We start from the raw sequence: 18,654 nt of genomic DNA, 5'->3' as shown, positions 1-18,654 counted from the left end.
AGCCCTGGAATTCCCTGGTGTGTTTCCCCCACCTAAGTAGCCTTTTCAGATCACTCAAGGTCGACCAAGCGCTATCCCTGCCAAACTGGGGTGTGGGAGGAAGAAAAGAAACTTGAGTAATCAATAGTTACAAATAATCGCTGGTCTAAGATGTTGTCGGTATACCATTATATTCTGTAACTGTGGCAACCACAACACTCCCTCTTGGCGCTGAAATCCAGCGTCCTTGGTTACTGTTTTCCCGGGAAATCGCTAGAGGTCTCCAAGATCCGCTCAGTACAGATCGATCTCCCGCCATAAACTTGGATCTCAATGCCATTCGCAAATCAGATTATGGCCGGACTTTTCTTTCCCTTAGGAAGAGGATTCAGTAGAAACGTCCTTTTCTGAAAAGAGCCGGTTCTTTGACAGCCGGGTTGGAAGCCCATCGCCCCGACACGCATTTGCCCCCTCGCCTGCCCTTGCTTTTGCCGGAAGAGAAAATAGTATTTCATCACATAAAACAATCGGCAGAGATTATTAGAACATCACCACATATAGTGATGTTCTAATAACCTCTGCCTAACCTCTAACATATATATACATACACACACACACACACACACACACACACCAGCCACCCCGTCGTCTCCAGGTGCTCTCTCGGAAGACAACACTGACTTATAAATCAGGGGTTTTGCGCACTCACGTGGTAGTCTTTATACCAACTTTCCAGCTTCTCCTGTAAAATCCTGCAGGTCTCATTGTTGATCAGTCTCCTCAGGGTGTCAGCAGCCATACCTCCCAGAGATGGCGACAAAAAGGGTGAAGAGAGACTTTAGGCTGTGGGGAGAGGCGCCTTCTCTTCCGACGAAGCAATGGGCATCGATCTTTCCTCTCCCCGGGGGATTTTGCTTTTCGCCACCCCGGAGATCCCAGCGAGGAGATCGGCGAGGAGAGGTCCTCAGCTGCCGGCGGCCTCCAGATGGGCTCAGCCTGGGATTTACCTTTGCAAACCTCCTCTATGATTGGAGCATTTTATACTCGGTGATTGTTAAACAAACTGACGTTTGCTTTGCTCGGATGTCAGGGACGCCACGGCTGCGCGGAAAGAGCCCAGTTCTTTGGTTGTAGCAACGCCGAAAACCGCACCTCCCTTCGCTCTGCCCTGCATTCCTCTTCTCTAAACTCCGGAACCCGGGAGAAGCGATCCCCCTTGAGCACGCGTGGCATCCGAGGGGGAAGGCGAGGGAGCCTAGTGGCCGCTTGAAAATAAAACACGTTGGAAGATCTCCTTCCGAATCACTCGATCCCCCACATGGTCTTTCTCTTAGCTGCCACCTTCTACCACAGAAAACCAACCGGTGCCTCGCCTTGGAGAGGTTTCTAGGAGGGGTCTGTGAGGCGCACAGGCGGAGACCTTTATTACGCGCTGCCGCAAACGGATACTGTCGGGGGGAAGAGATGGGGTCCCATCAGGGGTTCAGGTAATGAACAAAACATTGCAAAGGCCGCGGTTTCGGCACGCCGCTCTCTTTTGGGTCTCTCGCGGCGCGCGGCTGGAAGGAGACGGAGGCGCTTCCCGCGTTCCAAAGGTACGGATAGGCGCTTCCGCGACGGGCAGCCGCGCGCGGATAAGAGGGACGCGCGTAGCGATCGCTCTCTCGCTCTCCCTCTCGCGCTCGCTCTCAAGTCATTCTAAGGAGTTCAGGATTTCAGGCGCCTTTCTCAAAATAAGCATTAATTTTCAGACCACAAGATAAAATCTAAACATTATGGGGAAGTGGAAAATGATCCCACTTCTTGTCCTGATTATTGTCTTCTACATCTTGAAAAAATCTATCTATAATCTATTTCTATCATCTATATTATCTATCATCTATCAATCTCTATCTATCTATCTATCATCTAACATCTATCATCTGCCATCTATCTATCTGTCTATCTTATTTATCGACTGGGATGCTGCTTCAGTAACAAAGTATCCAAGATGAATGGAAACAGTTATAAAAAGATTCTAGCTTAGAAAAAAAGATGGCGATGTTCCTATTTTCAAAAAAGGGAAAAAAGGGGATCAGAGTAACTACAGAATGGTGACCTTGACATCAATACAAAGCAAAACTCTGGAAAGGATTATTAAACATTGGTGTGTGTGAGAGCACTTAGAGAAGAATGCCCTGTCATTTTCTCCAAGATGGCATTAATGTGATGCAGCTGCAACAAAACCAAATGCAGTCCTCATCTGCAAAAACAGAATTATAGGATTAAGTTCAAGATCAGCCATCATTCCTCTCTGTCCTGCATTGGTTGGACTGTATTCAGATTATTGTCTCCAGTTTGGGGGATGGCATATTAGGAAGTCATTGACAACCTAGAGCATGTCCAGAGTTCAGCAACCTCTTACAGCAAATAAGGGGTCTGGCAGGAGAAGCCAATGAGGAACAACTGGAAGTGTTGATTATGTTTAGTCTAGAAAAAAGAGGATTGTGGTTGGACATTAGAGTTTCCCCGAAGTAGCTGAAGGATTGTCACCTGGAAGACCTTGTTTCAGAAAGCAGGATTAGAAACACTGGTTTTTAATTAGAAGGCTGTAGATTTCTGTTGGATATGGAGACAAATTTCCTATGGTAAGAACTGTTAACCATACAGCTGACTGCTTCAGGAGCGGTGGACTCTGTTTCACTAAAGATGTTTCAACAGCGCCTCGGGGGCCATCAGTTGGAGATGCTATAGTGGATTCCTGAACCAGACAGAGGGTTTATTTATTTTATTTAGGTATTTATTGAACTTATATGGCCACCCATCTCACTCACTCTGGGCGGTATACAATAAAACCAAAATTAAAACGTTCAATAAAATTAATTAAACAATAAACGTAGATAAAAACAAAATAAATAAAGCAAGGTCACAAGAGGGTTGGACTAGATGATCTCCAAGTTCCCTTCCAACCCTCCCATTCTGTGAATTTAAGAAGATCTTTTCGGTCGTATCAGCCAGGCTTCTCCTACTCGATGCCTTCGAGACACCTTGCCCGCTAACTCTCCCAGTTCCTTGCGCAACACATTTGGGGAGGACCAGTCTGGGGGAAAACGGCCCTTAGCAAGCTATTCATGTCCTGCTGCCGCTGCGGGGAAAGCGCTAACGGTAAAAAGGGGGCGAGATTCTAAAAAGTGTGAGGGGTCTCTACAGTCAGAATAGGGTATTTTCATTAAACGAAGGTAAATCTTTGCAGCTCTCTTTTTGAGCTGCGCATCCAAGGATGACAGAATAAAAAATAGCAACGCACGTGCGCCCCTCCCGCCCTTCAGCCTGAGCTGCTTTCCTCCATGGGGTCTCTGGGAGAGCCAGCTGCGGGATCGCCTCTCTTCGCTCTCCCCTTCCCACCGCCTGCCTCAGAAAGCGCGGAACGGAGGACTGGGAGAGGGAGGATCCCGTGCCAGTTTTTCGGTGAGCGTCTCGCCGCCCAGCTTAGCTCCCCCTTCTGGGTAAGGAAGGGAAGCGGCCGAACATGGCGGTTATTCCAGCTACGGCGGCGGCGGCGGCGGCGGCTTCCGAGCAGGTCGGTAGCAGTGCAGAGGGAGCGGGCCGGGGAGCCGCCGAAGCTGAACTTCTCGCGGAAGGGAAGGAATCGGCGGCTGCGCTTTCTCGCGCTTTGCAAACCTTGCGCAGAGCAGAACCGCGGCGGGAGGGGCAGAGGCCGTGGCAGGGGCTCCTGAGACGCCCTGCCCCCCCCCCCGGGATTAAATGGCGGGTCTGAGCGCGCCCCGGGGTTCGCAGCAGCTCGGTGAAGGAGGGCGGTGAGGGCGCTGGAAGCCACCCGAGGGGTCCCGGCCGCAGGTCGGCGGCTGGAGGGAGGACGCAGGGGCGAGGGAGCTCGCCCTGGCAGCGCCATTACCCCTGCTAGCGAAGCCCCTCCGTTGGGGCTTTCGTCGCCTCACCGCCCGTTATATTTGCGCTTTCTGAAGGAATCCTTAAAACACCTCGCGCCCCCCCCCCGCCTCGCCAGTCATGCGCCTGAGTGGCTTTGCAAGCTGGCTTGTTTGCCCCTCGCCGGAGAACCACGCCCGGCCCCGGCGCGGCGTTCGAGAACGGGATGCCTTCCCAAGTAAGTGTGCCCAGCCCTGGTTGAAGCAAAAATAGACCGCTACAATTGCGAGCCTCGCGCCAGCGCCCAGAAGGTCCGGAGGAGGCTGTTGCTCTCTGGAACAAGGACGTGTGTGCGGTGGAGATGATGGGAGTAAACGGGAGGGACTGGCCAGACCGACTCGCGCGATCTAGATTAAGGCTCCCTTTTGAAGGTGTTGCTGCGGGCTGGAAAGATTTCTATTTAAACGTGTAATTGTTTTAGGATTTTATTTTAAGGACTGTGCTGGTAGGTGCACACAATGTTCATCTATATACTGCTAAAACTCTTGTGTCTGTTTGATACTTTGTAGCCTCTAACTGGGCGAAATGGTACATTGTAGGGCAACAACTATTGGTATATTGTAGGGCAACCAAGGTACCTCAAATGGGCTAACTTACAGAATGCATCCAAATCCAGGATCCATGACTCCCTTGGAATAGACATTTGGTAAACGAAAATTATCATAAAATATTTTATGACATAATACAAAATGTGATATAACATTTCCTGTGGTCAGCTCCTGATGTTTAACTATACAGTTCAACATTGGCTACTTTTAAGGCAGATACATCTCTGAATGTTTCCCTGAATTTTTAAGAACTTTTCCAGTACATTAGAAGCTCTGCCATTGTTGAAGGCATTGAAGAATCTGGTAAGTAAATATATAACCCAACAGGTCACAGGTTGTCTTGTTCACTCTAAATTAGTATTTTTAAGTTTGCTTATTTGTTTGCCAGTGGGCCTTTTTTCAAAAAATATGGCAGGCACTATAACATACACCTTCACTGGGCCTCTTTCAAGCTAATCCTAAATCTGAAATTTCATGTTCCATTTATTTGAATGATGGTGGGCATGGTTGGTAGCTAAAAGTTGATTCTTGGTTGATTCTTCCGGGAAGCCTTCTATATTTCTTTAGAGCAGGAAGAATCAAGTAATTTCTCCTTAATATCTATCTTATATCTAGGCAATGCCTATAAATTGGCTAGATCAACAGCTTGCCCAACTTTTAGCTACCAACCATGCCCACCATCATTACTTTTGAAAGCATTCTTACTTTACAGCATTATTTCACACCTGCCTAAAACTTTTGCACAGTACTGTATATCCCACCAGAAAAGTACCATAATCATTATTGGAGTATTTTTGAACTTTTGCTCCATTTCTCCAGAACGTAATCATTTTGTTTGTTTGTTTGTAAATAAATAATGTATTCTATGTAGATGCTTTCTGCTCATTTTAAAATGCTTAAGTATTAGTGAGCCATTCCTCCTATGATCATCATATTATGGCAGAAATGAAACATTATCTAATGTGGTTCCAATGCAGTGTGTTTGGTTGAAATTTTAGCAAAGCTCGAATGGCCCTGTGAAGAAATCAATGCGTGAAAAGGCTGTGGAACGCAGAAATATTAACAAAGAGCACAACAGTAACTTCAAGGCTGGATACATACCGATTGATGAAGATCGTCTACACAAAACTGGTTTGCGAGGCAGAAAAGGCAATTTGGCTATTTGTGTGCTGGTCCTCCTTTTCATTTTGGCTGTCATTAATTTAATTGTACGTATAACCCTCTATAAAATGCATTTTAGCTGACAATATTCGGTTAGAACTTACTAGCAGCAGGAGAGGCCCCATCTTGGCTTCCTGATCAAGGGGCAAATGGCTCAACCTACCCATTCCATGCACTGAAAACAGCAGAGTGGATGTACTGGAGGCTGCAAGCTGACTTAGGAAGTGTAGGGTGGTCTGGATAGTCCCTAAATGTGGGGAGGGCAGGCATCCTACAAATCTCTGGGGGAAGCTGTTCCAGATGGCTTGACTACTGACCCCTCCCCAGATCTCTCGCACAGGATGTATGAACTAGCGGGGTAGGTTCTGTCAGAAGCAGACGGTCCTGAAGGTACCTGGGTACCAAGCCATATGGGTTTTATAGGTCAAAACCAGCAATTTGACTCATCTCCAGAAGCTCCTTGGTAGCCAATGCAGTGCCAACAGAGCTGGTGTAATGTACAATGGGTGGCTCTTACCCACCAAGAGGTAGGCTACTGCATTTCACACCAACTGCAAAATTCCGAGTGGTCTTCAAAGGCAGCCCCACATAGAATGCATTGAAGTAATTATACAGGTGGTAACAAAGGTATAAGTCACCCACTGTTGTCAGGTCTTCTCTCTTCAGAAGGGCCACAACTGGCCCACCAGCTGTAGCTGACAAAAAAGCCCTTCTGATTATCTAGCAGTGGCCATGAATCTTGGATCCCAAATCACAATCTTGGGAGTGCTACCCCATCCAGAGTTACTATTCAACCAGACAGAACCAGGTTTTTGGACAAACAGCAACATTGTCTTACTAGTATTCCATTTCAGCTTAATCACATAAAATGCTGCCAAACTTTCCTGTGTTCAGGGAAGTGGAAGTACAAAACCTACATGTATTTAGGGTTTTATGTGTTTGTGTGTGTGCCTTTGAGTCAGTTTTTGACTCCTGGTAACTGCCTGGACAAGTCCCTACAGTTTTCTTGGCAAGGTTTTTCAGAAGTGGTTTGCCATTGCCTCCTTCCCAGGGCTGAGAGAGAATGACTGGCCCAAGGTCACCCAGCTGGCTTCGTGCCTGAGGTGGGACTAGAACTCATGTCTCCTGGTTTCTAGCCTGGTGCCTTAACCACTACACCAAATTGGCTATTTAGATCTTAGTAGAACATAAACCTGGTTAATTAGACTGTCCGTGTAATGCTAAAAGTTTTTTTAAGTGCTAGCTCCAAATATGATTGCTTATCAGTAAAATTATTGTTTCTAATATGCAGGATTTTAACCAAACTTTATATAATTGGAACTATGCATGTTAAATTATAAATAAGGAGTGCCCTTTAGTTTCATTAAAAGCACAGGACGTTGATTTCAGTAATAATCTAATTAGCTAGAGGTATACTCAGTTACTAACACTTACTGGCCATAGCATATAGACTTGTCAGCCTTTTAAGGTAGGCCAGACTAGGAAACCAATGCCATGTAAGTCAGTACTACTTTTATTATAAAGCTATAATACCACAGCTATAAAGCTGTGGTTACAGAAACTTGCAAGTCTGAATGTACTTCCCCCCCCCCTGCCCCGCTCCTTCATGTGAACCAGGGAGGGGCTTTCCTGAGACGTTTACTTCTTCCTGTCCTTCAAGGCCATTCCCTCAACCCTCTACAATATTTTATTATTAATAATTCATTTTAATAATTGCTATTAATATTTATTATTAAGAGTCAAAACTGACTTGATGGCATGTAATTACTCAATCACAATCAGTTACTAACACTTACTGGCCATAGCATGTAGACCTAGCCTGTGCACCTAGTATGTGACATACAACTTACACCTTGATGAGGATTGTGCAGAAGTGTTGATTGCATGAATGAACTTTTGGTTGTTGGATATTGTTCCATGAAAATGAGGATGCTCTTAGGACTATGGAATCCTGGACACATTGAGTTGAAAACAGCTTTTCCTTTGTGTATTTTGATCTGTCAAGGATTTGAAAACTGCACGCATGTGGTTTGCAATCCCAGCTGCAACTAGAAAAGCAGGAGATATTTTAAACTCTGGTATCTTTTCCAAATGTGGTGCCCTCCAAATATTTTGAGACTGCAGTTCCCAAAATACTCAACCGATAGAGGTGGAGGAATTCTGGGAGATGCAGTTCGAATACCTATCTGAAGAGTGTATTGAGAAGGATGTTGTAGTGCTGTGTTTCTTAAACTATATTCTATAGAACACTTCTGTGTTCCAAATAACTTGAAAATGTTCCCTGAACTGATCCCACTTGACTGCCAAGTTGCTCTTGCACAGCACCCAAAACACACTACTAAATCATTCTTCGATGTTTTAAGCGCTGTTTTACAAATCTCAGGCTATGTTTCAGCTTGCACATGTGCATGTAAAATATTTGCAAAAATGAGATAGAAGCCCCAGATGTACAAGGCACATGCAAAGTAAGATGTTGGCAAATGAAAGAATGTATCAAATTAAATCAAGTATTAAGAACAGCCATCACAGTGTTAACTTCGTAAAATCCAACGCTCTTAATTCACAATTGTTTCAGTTTGTGTGATCAAGCAGGATTCACACAGACAACTTTTCTACTACATGACTATTTTTGCTGGTTATCAAGAGGAGGGATATTGTGTGACCTTGTAGAGTAAATGATTTTTCTATCAAGCAAAAACTAACTGTCCAGTTCTTCAGAGGCATAGATGGTAACATGGAATTGTGTTATCTTGCCAATGTATTCTAGATTTTAATTACAGGGTCATTAGGAAACTGGTCAGTTTTACAAGCCAAACAAGTAGCTGATATCCATGAATTAAGTGATGTTGGCAGATCTACCTCAGAGGCATTTTGACCCAATTAAAAAACAATAATCACTAGTAGACTTTTGAATAAAAGATCACAGAAAAAGTGAGCTTTTATAAGAAAAAGGATGGAAGGTCCTACCACTTTTTTCCTAGAGATGTGAATGTAAATTTTTCAGTACTCCCTAACCTAAGACCAAGTATGTAGAAGGTTAAATATTATGCCATTTTCAAGACATTAACAAATCACATCCAGATAGGTAATCCAGAATTTCATCCAGGACTTTTACATCCCATTAAGATTTATAACCAAAATATTGAATGTAAGGGAAGAAAAATCATGTTTTAAATATTCCTTTTATTTTTCATTTTTTAAAAGAAATAATCATAGCTATTACTCATAATTATTTGGGAGTTTCATGGTCTTAAAAAATTTAAGAACGTTGCTGTAGGAAACTGCCTTTCAGGGACAGCATTCAAGCTTGGTGTACTGCTATTTCTCAAAAGAAATATTTATGCTAAATATATAAAAATTATGTTAAAGCATTCTCAAATGGTCCAAGTGTTGATTTGTTTTTCAAGTGACATTAATTTTTCAGAACTGTGCAAAAATATTAAGTTTAATTTTTTAGATCACATTCATTATTTGGGCTGTGATTCGTATTGGGCCCAATGGCTGTGATAGCATGGAATTTCATGATAGCGGATTATTGCGATTTAAACAAGATTCTGATATGGGAATTATACATCCATTGTATAAGAGCACAGTGGGAGGTCGGCGGAATGAAGATTTGGTGATTGTTGGAGAAAATCAGCCAGTAAGTATATACCTCCTTGCATGTTACATTCAACATCTGAGTCTGGCTGCATATTACCCTGCTGAATGATGTTTGGCCAGAACCTAACCAGGAGGAGAATCCTCTTAATAATGGTACTTGTTGAATACCCTCCTGAGAGACCCTTGTGCTGACACTATATACTGTGTCAAAAATCTGGTTTTTTTGTTGTGGGTCACTTGTTTGTTTTGCCAGCTAGTGAAATTGTTTTGATTACGGACTTTTATTTCTATGATGCTGGATATTGCAATTTTCTGTATTACAATTTTTCTGTTTTTATTGTTTTGTTTATTGCAATTTGTTGGAAGCTGTCTTGAATTTATACATTTTGAAAATAAATTGATAAATTGCTTGTTGAGATGAAAAAGCATCACCAATTAATAATTTAAACATAGTAAATTGTCTGTTATTAAATTCAGCACCCTTTTTCTGTTTTTAAAGATTGTATTTCAGCAGGGGGAAACAAAACTTAGTGTGGAGAAAAATAAAACTTCAATTACTAGTGATATTGGAATGGAATTTGTTGACCCACGGACTCAAAACACTTTGTTTAGCACTGACTATAATACCCATGAGTTTCATTTGCCAAGTGGAGTAAAAATTTTGAATGTCCAAAAAGCATCTACAGAGAGGGTATGGATTATCTTTTGCTTACTTCCAACTGTAAATTGTATAATACATGGGGGTTTTAAAATAATAACACATAAAATTCATAATTTTATTTACATTTTGATTGAGAGTCATATAAATTTGCAAAAGTAGGGGCTCATGTTCTGCACACAGAATAAGCAAGTAAACAGTAACTCTGCCAGGATGTATCTAGTTAACAGTAAAGATAGTTAACACCGACAGCTTGGATTGATGGTACAATTTTATTCAGTGGTACATTTAAACCATGGGTTATACCTCTGTATCTTAACAACAGGTTACTACAACTATACTACACTATACAACTATTGTTGCTTGCTATTTTTGTTATTAAATGTAATTTACTTATTTGTCAAATATAGATGGCTGCCCAACTTCATAAAGACTCTGGTGGCCTATGACCATTATAAACAGTAAGAAAAAAAAATAGAGCAACAAAAAGAATGATGCACTTCCGAAAGTGGAAACATTTAAAGTAATCCATGAAAAAACCCTTGTACAGGCTCACCACCCACCCTAACCCAAGGTTTGGAAAAAGCCAAGTTTTCATAGACCTTTTGAACACAGTCAGGGTAGAGGCTATTCAGATCTTGGAGTGTGTGTGTTGCTCTTCCAAACAGCAGGTGCTGTGATGGTACTGAGATGGCACCCAATTGTAAGAGTATCACTTAAATAGAAATCGTATAGAATTCAGTGAGTGCTGCTCGGTAGTGTTTAGATAAAGCTACTAAGTCTGGATAACAAGAATCCAAACAACCAATAAAGACAGTAGAGAGAAATAGAAAACTAGAACTTTAAAATCCAGATCTGAAAGCATTTTTAAGTCCAGATCCGGTAACCCTAAACGATATTCGTGTGTTATAATCAACGTGCAAACTGTGAGTAGCACCGTTTAAGAACAAGGCGCTTTTTAGGTAAGATGTTCTGATTTTTATAAATTGATACTAGTTTAGTAAATGCATTGCTCTTTCTTCTTAGATTACAAGCAATGCCACTAGTGATCTAAATATAAAGGTTGATGGACATGCTATTGTCCGTGGAAATGAAGGAGTGTTCATTATGGGCAAAACTATCAAGTTTTACATGGGACGCAACTTGGAACTGAAAGCAGTAAGTAATTCCAGGATTTTTGTTACTTTATAATGTAGTCACTCAATTAAAGAAATGTCAGTCAGATATTAGTTCAGTTTAGTCATTTATTAACTTGAGCTTGCATATGTATTCTTTTTGTGTTTCAATTACCCTTAAAATCTGTTCTGTGCATAAAAACATTCTAGTTCATATGCACAATGCTCTGAATTCCCAAATAAATTATATGCACACATAGACTTGTAACTATGTTTTGAAGCAAATATGAGATATTCCTATGTTTGAAGCTAAAACAAAGTAGCTTCTTTGCATAAGAATAGTAAGAAGACGGTGTCCTGATTGAAGTGCACAAATGAAAGCAACCAACTAGTTCCATTAAGATAAAACTTTTAAAATCAAAATATTTTTGTTACCTCAAAAATACAGCCAACCAATTGTAGTTCCTACATTAATTATTGCCTTCCTGTTAAGGTACTTAAAGTTGGAAACACGTTTAGTTCAGTAGTAGCAATGAGTGAGTTCAACTCTGCCTCAAAAGAGAAATGTGTCAGGGGCTTAAGCATAGATCATTTTCCAATATGTCATCCTTTGATGTATTATAACTACAACTTTCAGAATTCCCAGGTAGCAAATGGTGCAATCCCAACTTTTCCAAGTACGTAGGAGCTTAGAACTAGCAATGTGCAAAATATCTTGAACTGAATCTTTCTGAATTCCTGAAATACCCTGAACACCCTGTTTTGAGTAGCAGACAAGGTATTCCTAACTTTTTGGAAATGTTTTGAGCTTTTCCAAAAAAAACCCTCCACAAATGCTGAAAGTAACAGTTGCACACTCCTCTTTCACATTCAGAACAGGGTACTAAACATTCAAAACAAGATGTTTCACTTCTGAAATGGTTTCATTCAAAACTTGTGCTCATTCCTGCTTAAAGCAATGATCAGAATATATTTTTTAAAGCTGAACATAAACTAAAAAAATACACCCCATAATGTCCCTGTGTGCAGTAGAAAGAACATGTTCTCTGGCCAAATACTGTATTTTCCCCTCAGCTCTGTATTTTTAGTATGAAGAGAAATCCATCCAATTTTGCTGTTGTAACAACTGAAACGTAACAGAGGGGAAAACCTAGAATGTGGCATGCTGTTCTAGAAGACACTGAATGAAATTTCGCTGCAGACGTGTTACCATAACCATGCATTACCCATGTACAGAGACTATGAAAAAGAACAGACAAGTTTTACATTTCTGTGCTTTAACGTAGACAATGTTGTTGAAGTTCAGTGAAGATTATTTTAAAACATAAAGCACAATTCCAGTGCAGTCAAACAAGGAATGTGTTATACTATAGCCGTAAGCGAGCTCAAATCATGGAGTACAACGCAAGTAACTATAAGATGGCAGAGAGAGAAGGCAGATGTATAAAATAAGGTATCATGACTTCATAGAATCATAACACTGGAATGGCCCATTTAGACCATGAAGTCCAACCCTCTTTAACTGTCAGGAATCCAAATTAAAGCACCCCAGATGGCTAGCTAGCTTCCACTTGAACACTTCCAATAACGAAAGGGGGGTTGGAGACATGTTTATTTATGTATTTAGTTATAACTTGTCTTTCTGTCCTGGTGAGTAGAAAATAGAGAGCTGGACACAATGAAAGCCAGCTGCATTAAAACATCTGTTTTGAACAGGGATGAATGTGTTGATCTATTCTCTTTACTTTGCTTGTGCTCACTGGTAAAACATTCCAGTGAACGTTTTCACATTAATCTGCACCAAAATGACAATTTACATTTTATAGTACTATTTCCTACTTAAAAATTCATAAGTGGTTTACATTATTTATATAAAATATTTAAAATACTGTCTCTCAAATATGTATGGTAAGTGGTATTTTGATATTATTTTAAACCAAGAATAGCCTTAGAATGTTCAGAAGGCATGAAGACTAATGGATAATTAAGTTCTCTTCCATACGTTAATCCAGGAAATCCAGAGCAGGTCAGTTAGTATCAGAATATATTATGAACACATTCTGCAAGCATCCCAACTTTATAAAGAAGCAGGAAGATCACAATCCAGTGATAAGATCTTACGCTCTGTCGCTGCCATTGCTGTTTAATGAATATTAAGGAATGTTTTGTAGTTAGTTAGAAAAGTGTTTCTATTCTTAGAGTAGGACTAGATGAAATCTTCCATTGATGCAAAATAAGACAGCTTTATATGGTTTAAATTATGGGTTATGGAGACAGATATATGCTTATTCATTTCGACATGTCCCTTTCCTAGGACAACTCCATTATCCTAAATGGAAGTGTGATGATCAGTGTATCCCGACTGCCGAATTCTTCTCACAAGGAACAATTTAGCAACGGCGACTGGGAACGTTACAAACTTTGCATGTGTTCTGATGGGACATTATTCCGTGTTCCAGTTAAGAGTCGTAATATGGGTTGTCAAACCTCCATCAACCCATGTGGTAATATATATTAAAGGCAACGCTGGGTACTATGGCAAGACAAGACACTATATTTAACTTCAAGCCACTGCATGTTTGCAAGGATGTTTTTAATTATTTGTAGAAATACTAAGTGAAGCACTTCTTACACACAGAACTCTACATGTAGCACTGTTGATTATGCCAATCACGTTTAAGGTACGTTCCTTGCTGTGTAGAACTGCACTTCAGTAAAGCAATTAAACAGAAAGATTGCTGCAGAAGTGCTTCAGGGTATTGTTGAATTGAAATTACCAAATAAGCCTGTGTATGCTTCAAAAATAATTTGGAAGAATTGTTTTGGACTTTGCCAAAGGCAGCATCCTTCGTTAACATGGCCCCTAGAACGGTTGCCAAAGGCCTGCCGTAACATTAATACGTAATTCAGTTTTGCTTCTGGTACTTGTACCTTTGAAAATGTGTACATTTCTCAAATGTTATGTTTAGGACTTTATTTGGTCATCATTTCACTACATTCAGGCAGCTGTTTTCTGAAATTTATATGCATTGAATTCCCTGTTCTAATATTGGCGGGGGAATTCAGGTTGAAGCCCACACATCTTAAAGTTACCAAGGTTGATAAACACTGCTCTAATATATGTTGGACTATGTAGACTTAAGAAGTGGAGGAAGGGTAATCATTACGATGATAGAAACACAGAGCCTACATCTATGCTCAAGCAGCTACGGGTTGTTGGCCTATTTATTCCCTTTTGCTACCAAGTTGAAAAACCAAGTTTTTTCTGAGTAGCACTGCTTTGAATAATTTGGGTTCGGCAAAGCTTATAATAAGATTATTAGGCTATGCTTCTGCCCAAATAGGCTGTTGGTTCATTTTGGAAAATATCCCAAACAAAACTGAAAACATTTTAAAAAAGTATTTCGATGTGTCGATTTGTTAGGTATGGTATTTCAAAATGCGTCTGGCACAGGTCCCATGAAAACCAAACAAAATTAAAAACCAAAACAACATTAAGTCTGCCTTGTCAAAGAGCATGTATTACATTGGTTTACAGCAAACTTAATTCTGCTTCATTGCTAATCAAGGTTGGGCAGTTTGAAGGTATCTTCCATGCTTACGTTGTGCACTCCTCCACTCAATCTTTCCATCCTCACCTTCAGTTTCAAAATCACATATTGTCAATGGAGTGTCACTAATGAGAATGCTAGCCGCAATTCGCAGCAAAGCATCGTTTGCAGTTTTGACTGTATGCAGATAGGCAAACTACTTGACATTATCAGATTAGGGCTGATGGAACAATAGCTGTAATTTTGCTTCAGAAGCACAGAATGCCCCTGCAGAAGTGGAGGGAGAAGGTATGGCACAGTAGATGAGCAATTGAGCTGCATCAAGGTGCTGATCTTTCTAAGGGATGTGGAGTATTTAAAACTGTCTAGACTAAAGGTACTGTTGCCTTAAATACAGCAGGACATCTTAACAAGCAGTAGACTTCAAGTATTCAAGGAGTCAGACCTCTACTTCCTTATATCAAGTTGTACAGATGGTAGAAAAAACCTGTGGTTCTGTTTAATATTTTTGTTAAATGTGAAGATTCCCTTTCCCCAATTCATTTGTATACAGAGGATACACTGAAAGGTGTTGGTAAGTAATGAGTATTAGATGCTTATGTCTTGATACTTTTGTTGAAATATTTGAAGAAATGGGTCAGTTGGAACTAGTTATATGAACACAGAGATAGGATTTTGTGTTTGCTGCCAGAATCTCCAGTACCTGAACAGTTTTGGGAGTGAGAAGTTGGTAAGGGTCAGTCCATTCAGGAGATTATGCTCTGCTTGCATAAGGGGTGATAAATTGAAATGTGATGCAATGAAATGATGCAGCTAGATAATTTGCAATTTTGGAGTTTTAACAGAGTTCACAGAAAATATTCAATTTATAGCCTCATATGTCTTTGTAGCTTGGGATTAGTCAGTCTTGTGAGCAAAGATCTGCCCAATTCTCAGCTGTGTGGCCCTGCTGTTAACGGGGCAGATTTAGCTCTGGATTGAAATCACTTTCAATTTTATTAATTGGGCACTGTATCTGCTATGTTCTGCTACTGTGGTTTTATTTAAGACTAGTTTTAATTGTAAACCACCCTGCTGGGCTCCTCTAGGAGAGCAGTATAGAAATTGCAGTAGTGTTTTTGATGTTGTTGTTATTTTGAAATGCGGGTGTTTCTTTTGACTGATTTCACAGGGTTGAATTGGAATACTGTTGATCACTTAGTATGTTCTTGCATGCTGTGTAGGGAAGAGGTAAAAGCCTATATTCCAATGATGTGCAAGCACTTGAAGCCATGTCCAGTTCCCCTCAATCAGCAGTCCTCATCCATGCCCTAAAAGCCACATGCTGTTTACATATTTCATAATGTCACAGGAATTGGTATGAGAACTGCTAAAAATAAAAAACCCTCACAAAATCAACATAACACTAGAGGTGTTTCTGTTTTAGGGTTTGCAATCGTTTTTATCTGTGGAAGGAAAAAAAGGCAACTCAGAGGCTAAAAATAGGTAATGTTAAAAAGAAACCCTCTAAACTCATAAACCTAGTGATCTTCACGACTACTGAAAGATACAGCATTAACATAGCGGTTGCAAGAAGTGTTAAGTGCAAGTTTATTGTTCCATGACTAATTCATTCCATAACACATGAAAAAAATGCACTCAGTGGAGCATTTTGTTATGGGCTGTATACGCTTAATGTCACAATGACATAGGGAGCTTAACAACAAAAGAGTTAGTGGTATCTGCCACTAGGCTTTGGCAACTGCTTTGACAGGTACTAATATTCGATATTGGGCATCTTAATTGTTTTACATTTAATTGTTCATAATTATATGGTAACATATTACACATGTAGATAACAATAACTTTCCTTACAAGGGTGTTTTAAGGTTCAGATATGAGCACATGAAGTGCTTAGCACACTTAGCTCAGCAGTGGGGGGGTATGCCTCATCAAAATTCACAGGGTATGTGTACTAAACATACGTTAAGGTTTGCATATGATTAGAATAATACATCTTCTTGACTTCTTGTTATAGCATAAGCCTCAGCAGGCTGTATGAAAGAAAAAAATTGCAGTAAGAATTGCAAGGGAACTTTTAGGTTACAAAGGAAGAATGACGTGACTGGTTTGCTCTGCCAGTTTCTAATGTCTAATGCAGGTTTCATAGGCACAATCAGCTGAATTCCTTAGCAAACCAATGTGCAATATTAATAAAAAGCCCATACATATATTGAAAATGTTCTTACTAGGGCATAGATACTGTTGCGAAGAGTTGGCAGGCGTGTAAACACAGCATCTGTCTGAGGCTCATTAAAGCAGCCATGTCTGTTTCCAGGTTTAGGCCACTGCAGATGTCTCTCCCAAAGCTTTCCCACTGCAGCTGGGTGAACTGGGAAACAGATACAGCTGCTTTCACGCTCCTGAGAGTTCTATAAGTTCTGAAGTACCTCTTCTAGACTGAATCCGAACCACTGTACAGCCTTCCATGACAAATTCTTCCTCATGCTCTTGGGGGAGGATGGTGGGGCAGGCATTAATAGGATCAATTTTGGAGGACAGGAATACTGGAATTAAAGCTTAACATTACTACAGTTACTGCTACAACTGATTGGGTCACACAATTACTGTTCATTTTAAATCTGATTCATGGAGCTTATTATAATTTTTTTTGTTATTTTGCAACACTATGCTGATTAAAATGACAGTTAATATTCAGTTAACTTAAAGCTTCTGATCTTATTATTCAAATCATCCATAGGCACACAATACGTAACAGAACAAAATTCAGAAGTGTTTTAGCAATGGATAATTTGGATAATGGATAATTAAACTGAACAATCAGCATTTACGAATTTATTTTTACACTGTGGTGCTGTTCTTATTTGACGTTTGCTACTAATAAGTTATATAAAATGGAGTATTTAACTGGTGTTTAATTGTGCTACACTGTGTATGTATTAAACCAGGATTTTTAGACTGCATATATGCCTTAGATTTCATCATACTACTATGAAGCAGTTTGGATTTCCAAGTGCCAAAGGAAGTTCTCATGTGTATTTGTAAAACTTTCCTTTTAAATAAACAATATACATTAATCTGTTTTAATTGTATTTTAAAGCTCAGAATCATACCCAAAGTTGTGGTGTATGGAGGATGTGGGTAGCTCTGAAACCATTCTCTCTTTCAGCTGCCCAATATGCTGTCTAGTAACACAGGTCTGTTGTATAGCTGCTGAAATATTACTGAGCATGTATCAGAAGTATTGCGCATATGAAGTAGACCTCTACAACTTGTGATCTTCCAATAAGAACAAGTAAGATCCTATGGCTAGTTTGGGATTGACTAATTCCTGTTCACTCCCTGGGCAAAAATTGGGTGGCATAGACAGCTGTAGGTACAACTTACATACCTCTGAAGCGGTGTTTTTCAAACTTGACAACTTTAAGATGTGTGGATTTCAATTCCTAGAACTGGCTGGAGAATTCTGGGAGTTGAAGTCCGCACATCTTGAAGTTGCCAAGTTTGAAAAACACTGCTCTAGAATTGTTAATGTTTTTATGATGTTATCAGACTGAATCAGGCTTTTATAAGCAAGATAATGGATTTATCCATGACTGCACTGTACCAAATTCCAAGAAGGTGAAACAACTGCAGTCAGCCAAAGCACACTTCAGGTTTGCAATATGGAAACTAAGACAAAAAGCAGACATTGCCATCACAATGTCTTGCTTCTGTCACAATAGAGTGTTACAGAAGAAACTGACGAATTTTTTTGTCTACCAGAAAGTCAATGTAAATCAGTGAAGTTACACAACCATATGAAAAGGACAATGTCTAAGGCTGTCAAGAGGTATTTAATACTTGAAATTTACTCAGGCACAAACCAAAACTTTATTATCCATTACCAAGTATGTAAGTATTGTTAGAATTTCTCTTCTCCCCATCATGAATTTAACCAAATTGTATTATACACTGGTTTCTCTAAAAGTGGTAGGGGGGAAAAGTCGCCAATGCTTGGCAAGTAGGAAGAAATTTAACTACAGGCATAGAATTACCTAAGACTGTAAAGTGTTTATGTAGTAAAATGTATCTGCAAACTCTCAGCATGAGAGATTGGTATGAATTGTTTA

The 18,654-nt window shown here is 40.2% G+C and overlaps 2 protein-coding genes across 2 annotated transcripts in view; one reads left to right on the top strand and one right to left on the bottom strand.

Annotated features, from left to right (window-relative positions):
* The window catches only part of SPATA18 (spermatogenesis associated 18), a 31,274-nt gene extending 30,496 nt beyond the window's left edge, over nucleotides 1-778 (bottom strand). The window contains exon 1 of the mRNA XM_063310482.1: nucleotides 689-778. Within this exon, the coding sequence (XP_063166552.1) occupies nucleotides 689-778 (90 nt within the window). The remainder of the gene's footprint in view (nucleotides 1-688) is intronic.
* Nucleotides 779-3,345: 2,567 nt separating this feature from the next.
* SGCB (sarcoglycan beta) lies at nucleotides 3,346-17,619 on the top strand. Its single transcript, XM_063310776.1, has 6 exons — nucleotides 3,346-3,538; nucleotides 5,453-5,662; nucleotides 9,073-9,258; nucleotides 9,718-9,909; nucleotides 10,903-11,034; nucleotides 13,306-17,619. Exons 1-6 carry the CDS (start codon nucleotides 3,488-3,490, stop codon nucleotides 13,507-13,509), a joined length of 975 nt encoding a protein of 324 aa, XP_063166846.1. The 5' UTR covers nucleotides 3,346-3,487; the 3' UTR covers nucleotides 13,510-17,619.
* The last annotated feature ends 1,035 nt before the right edge of the window (nucleotides 17,620-18,654 follow it).

The sequence above is a fragment of the Candoia aspera genome, chromosome 8 (assembly GCF_035149785.1).
Source record: "Candoia aspera isolate rCanAsp1 chromosome 8, rCanAsp1.hap2, whole genome shotgun sequence".
NCBI lineage: Eukaryota > Metazoa > Chordata > Lepidosauria > Squamata > Boidae > Candoia > Candoia aspera.
Note: the sequence above shows the minus strand (reverse complement) of the source record. Positions and strands in the feature narration are given on the sequence as shown.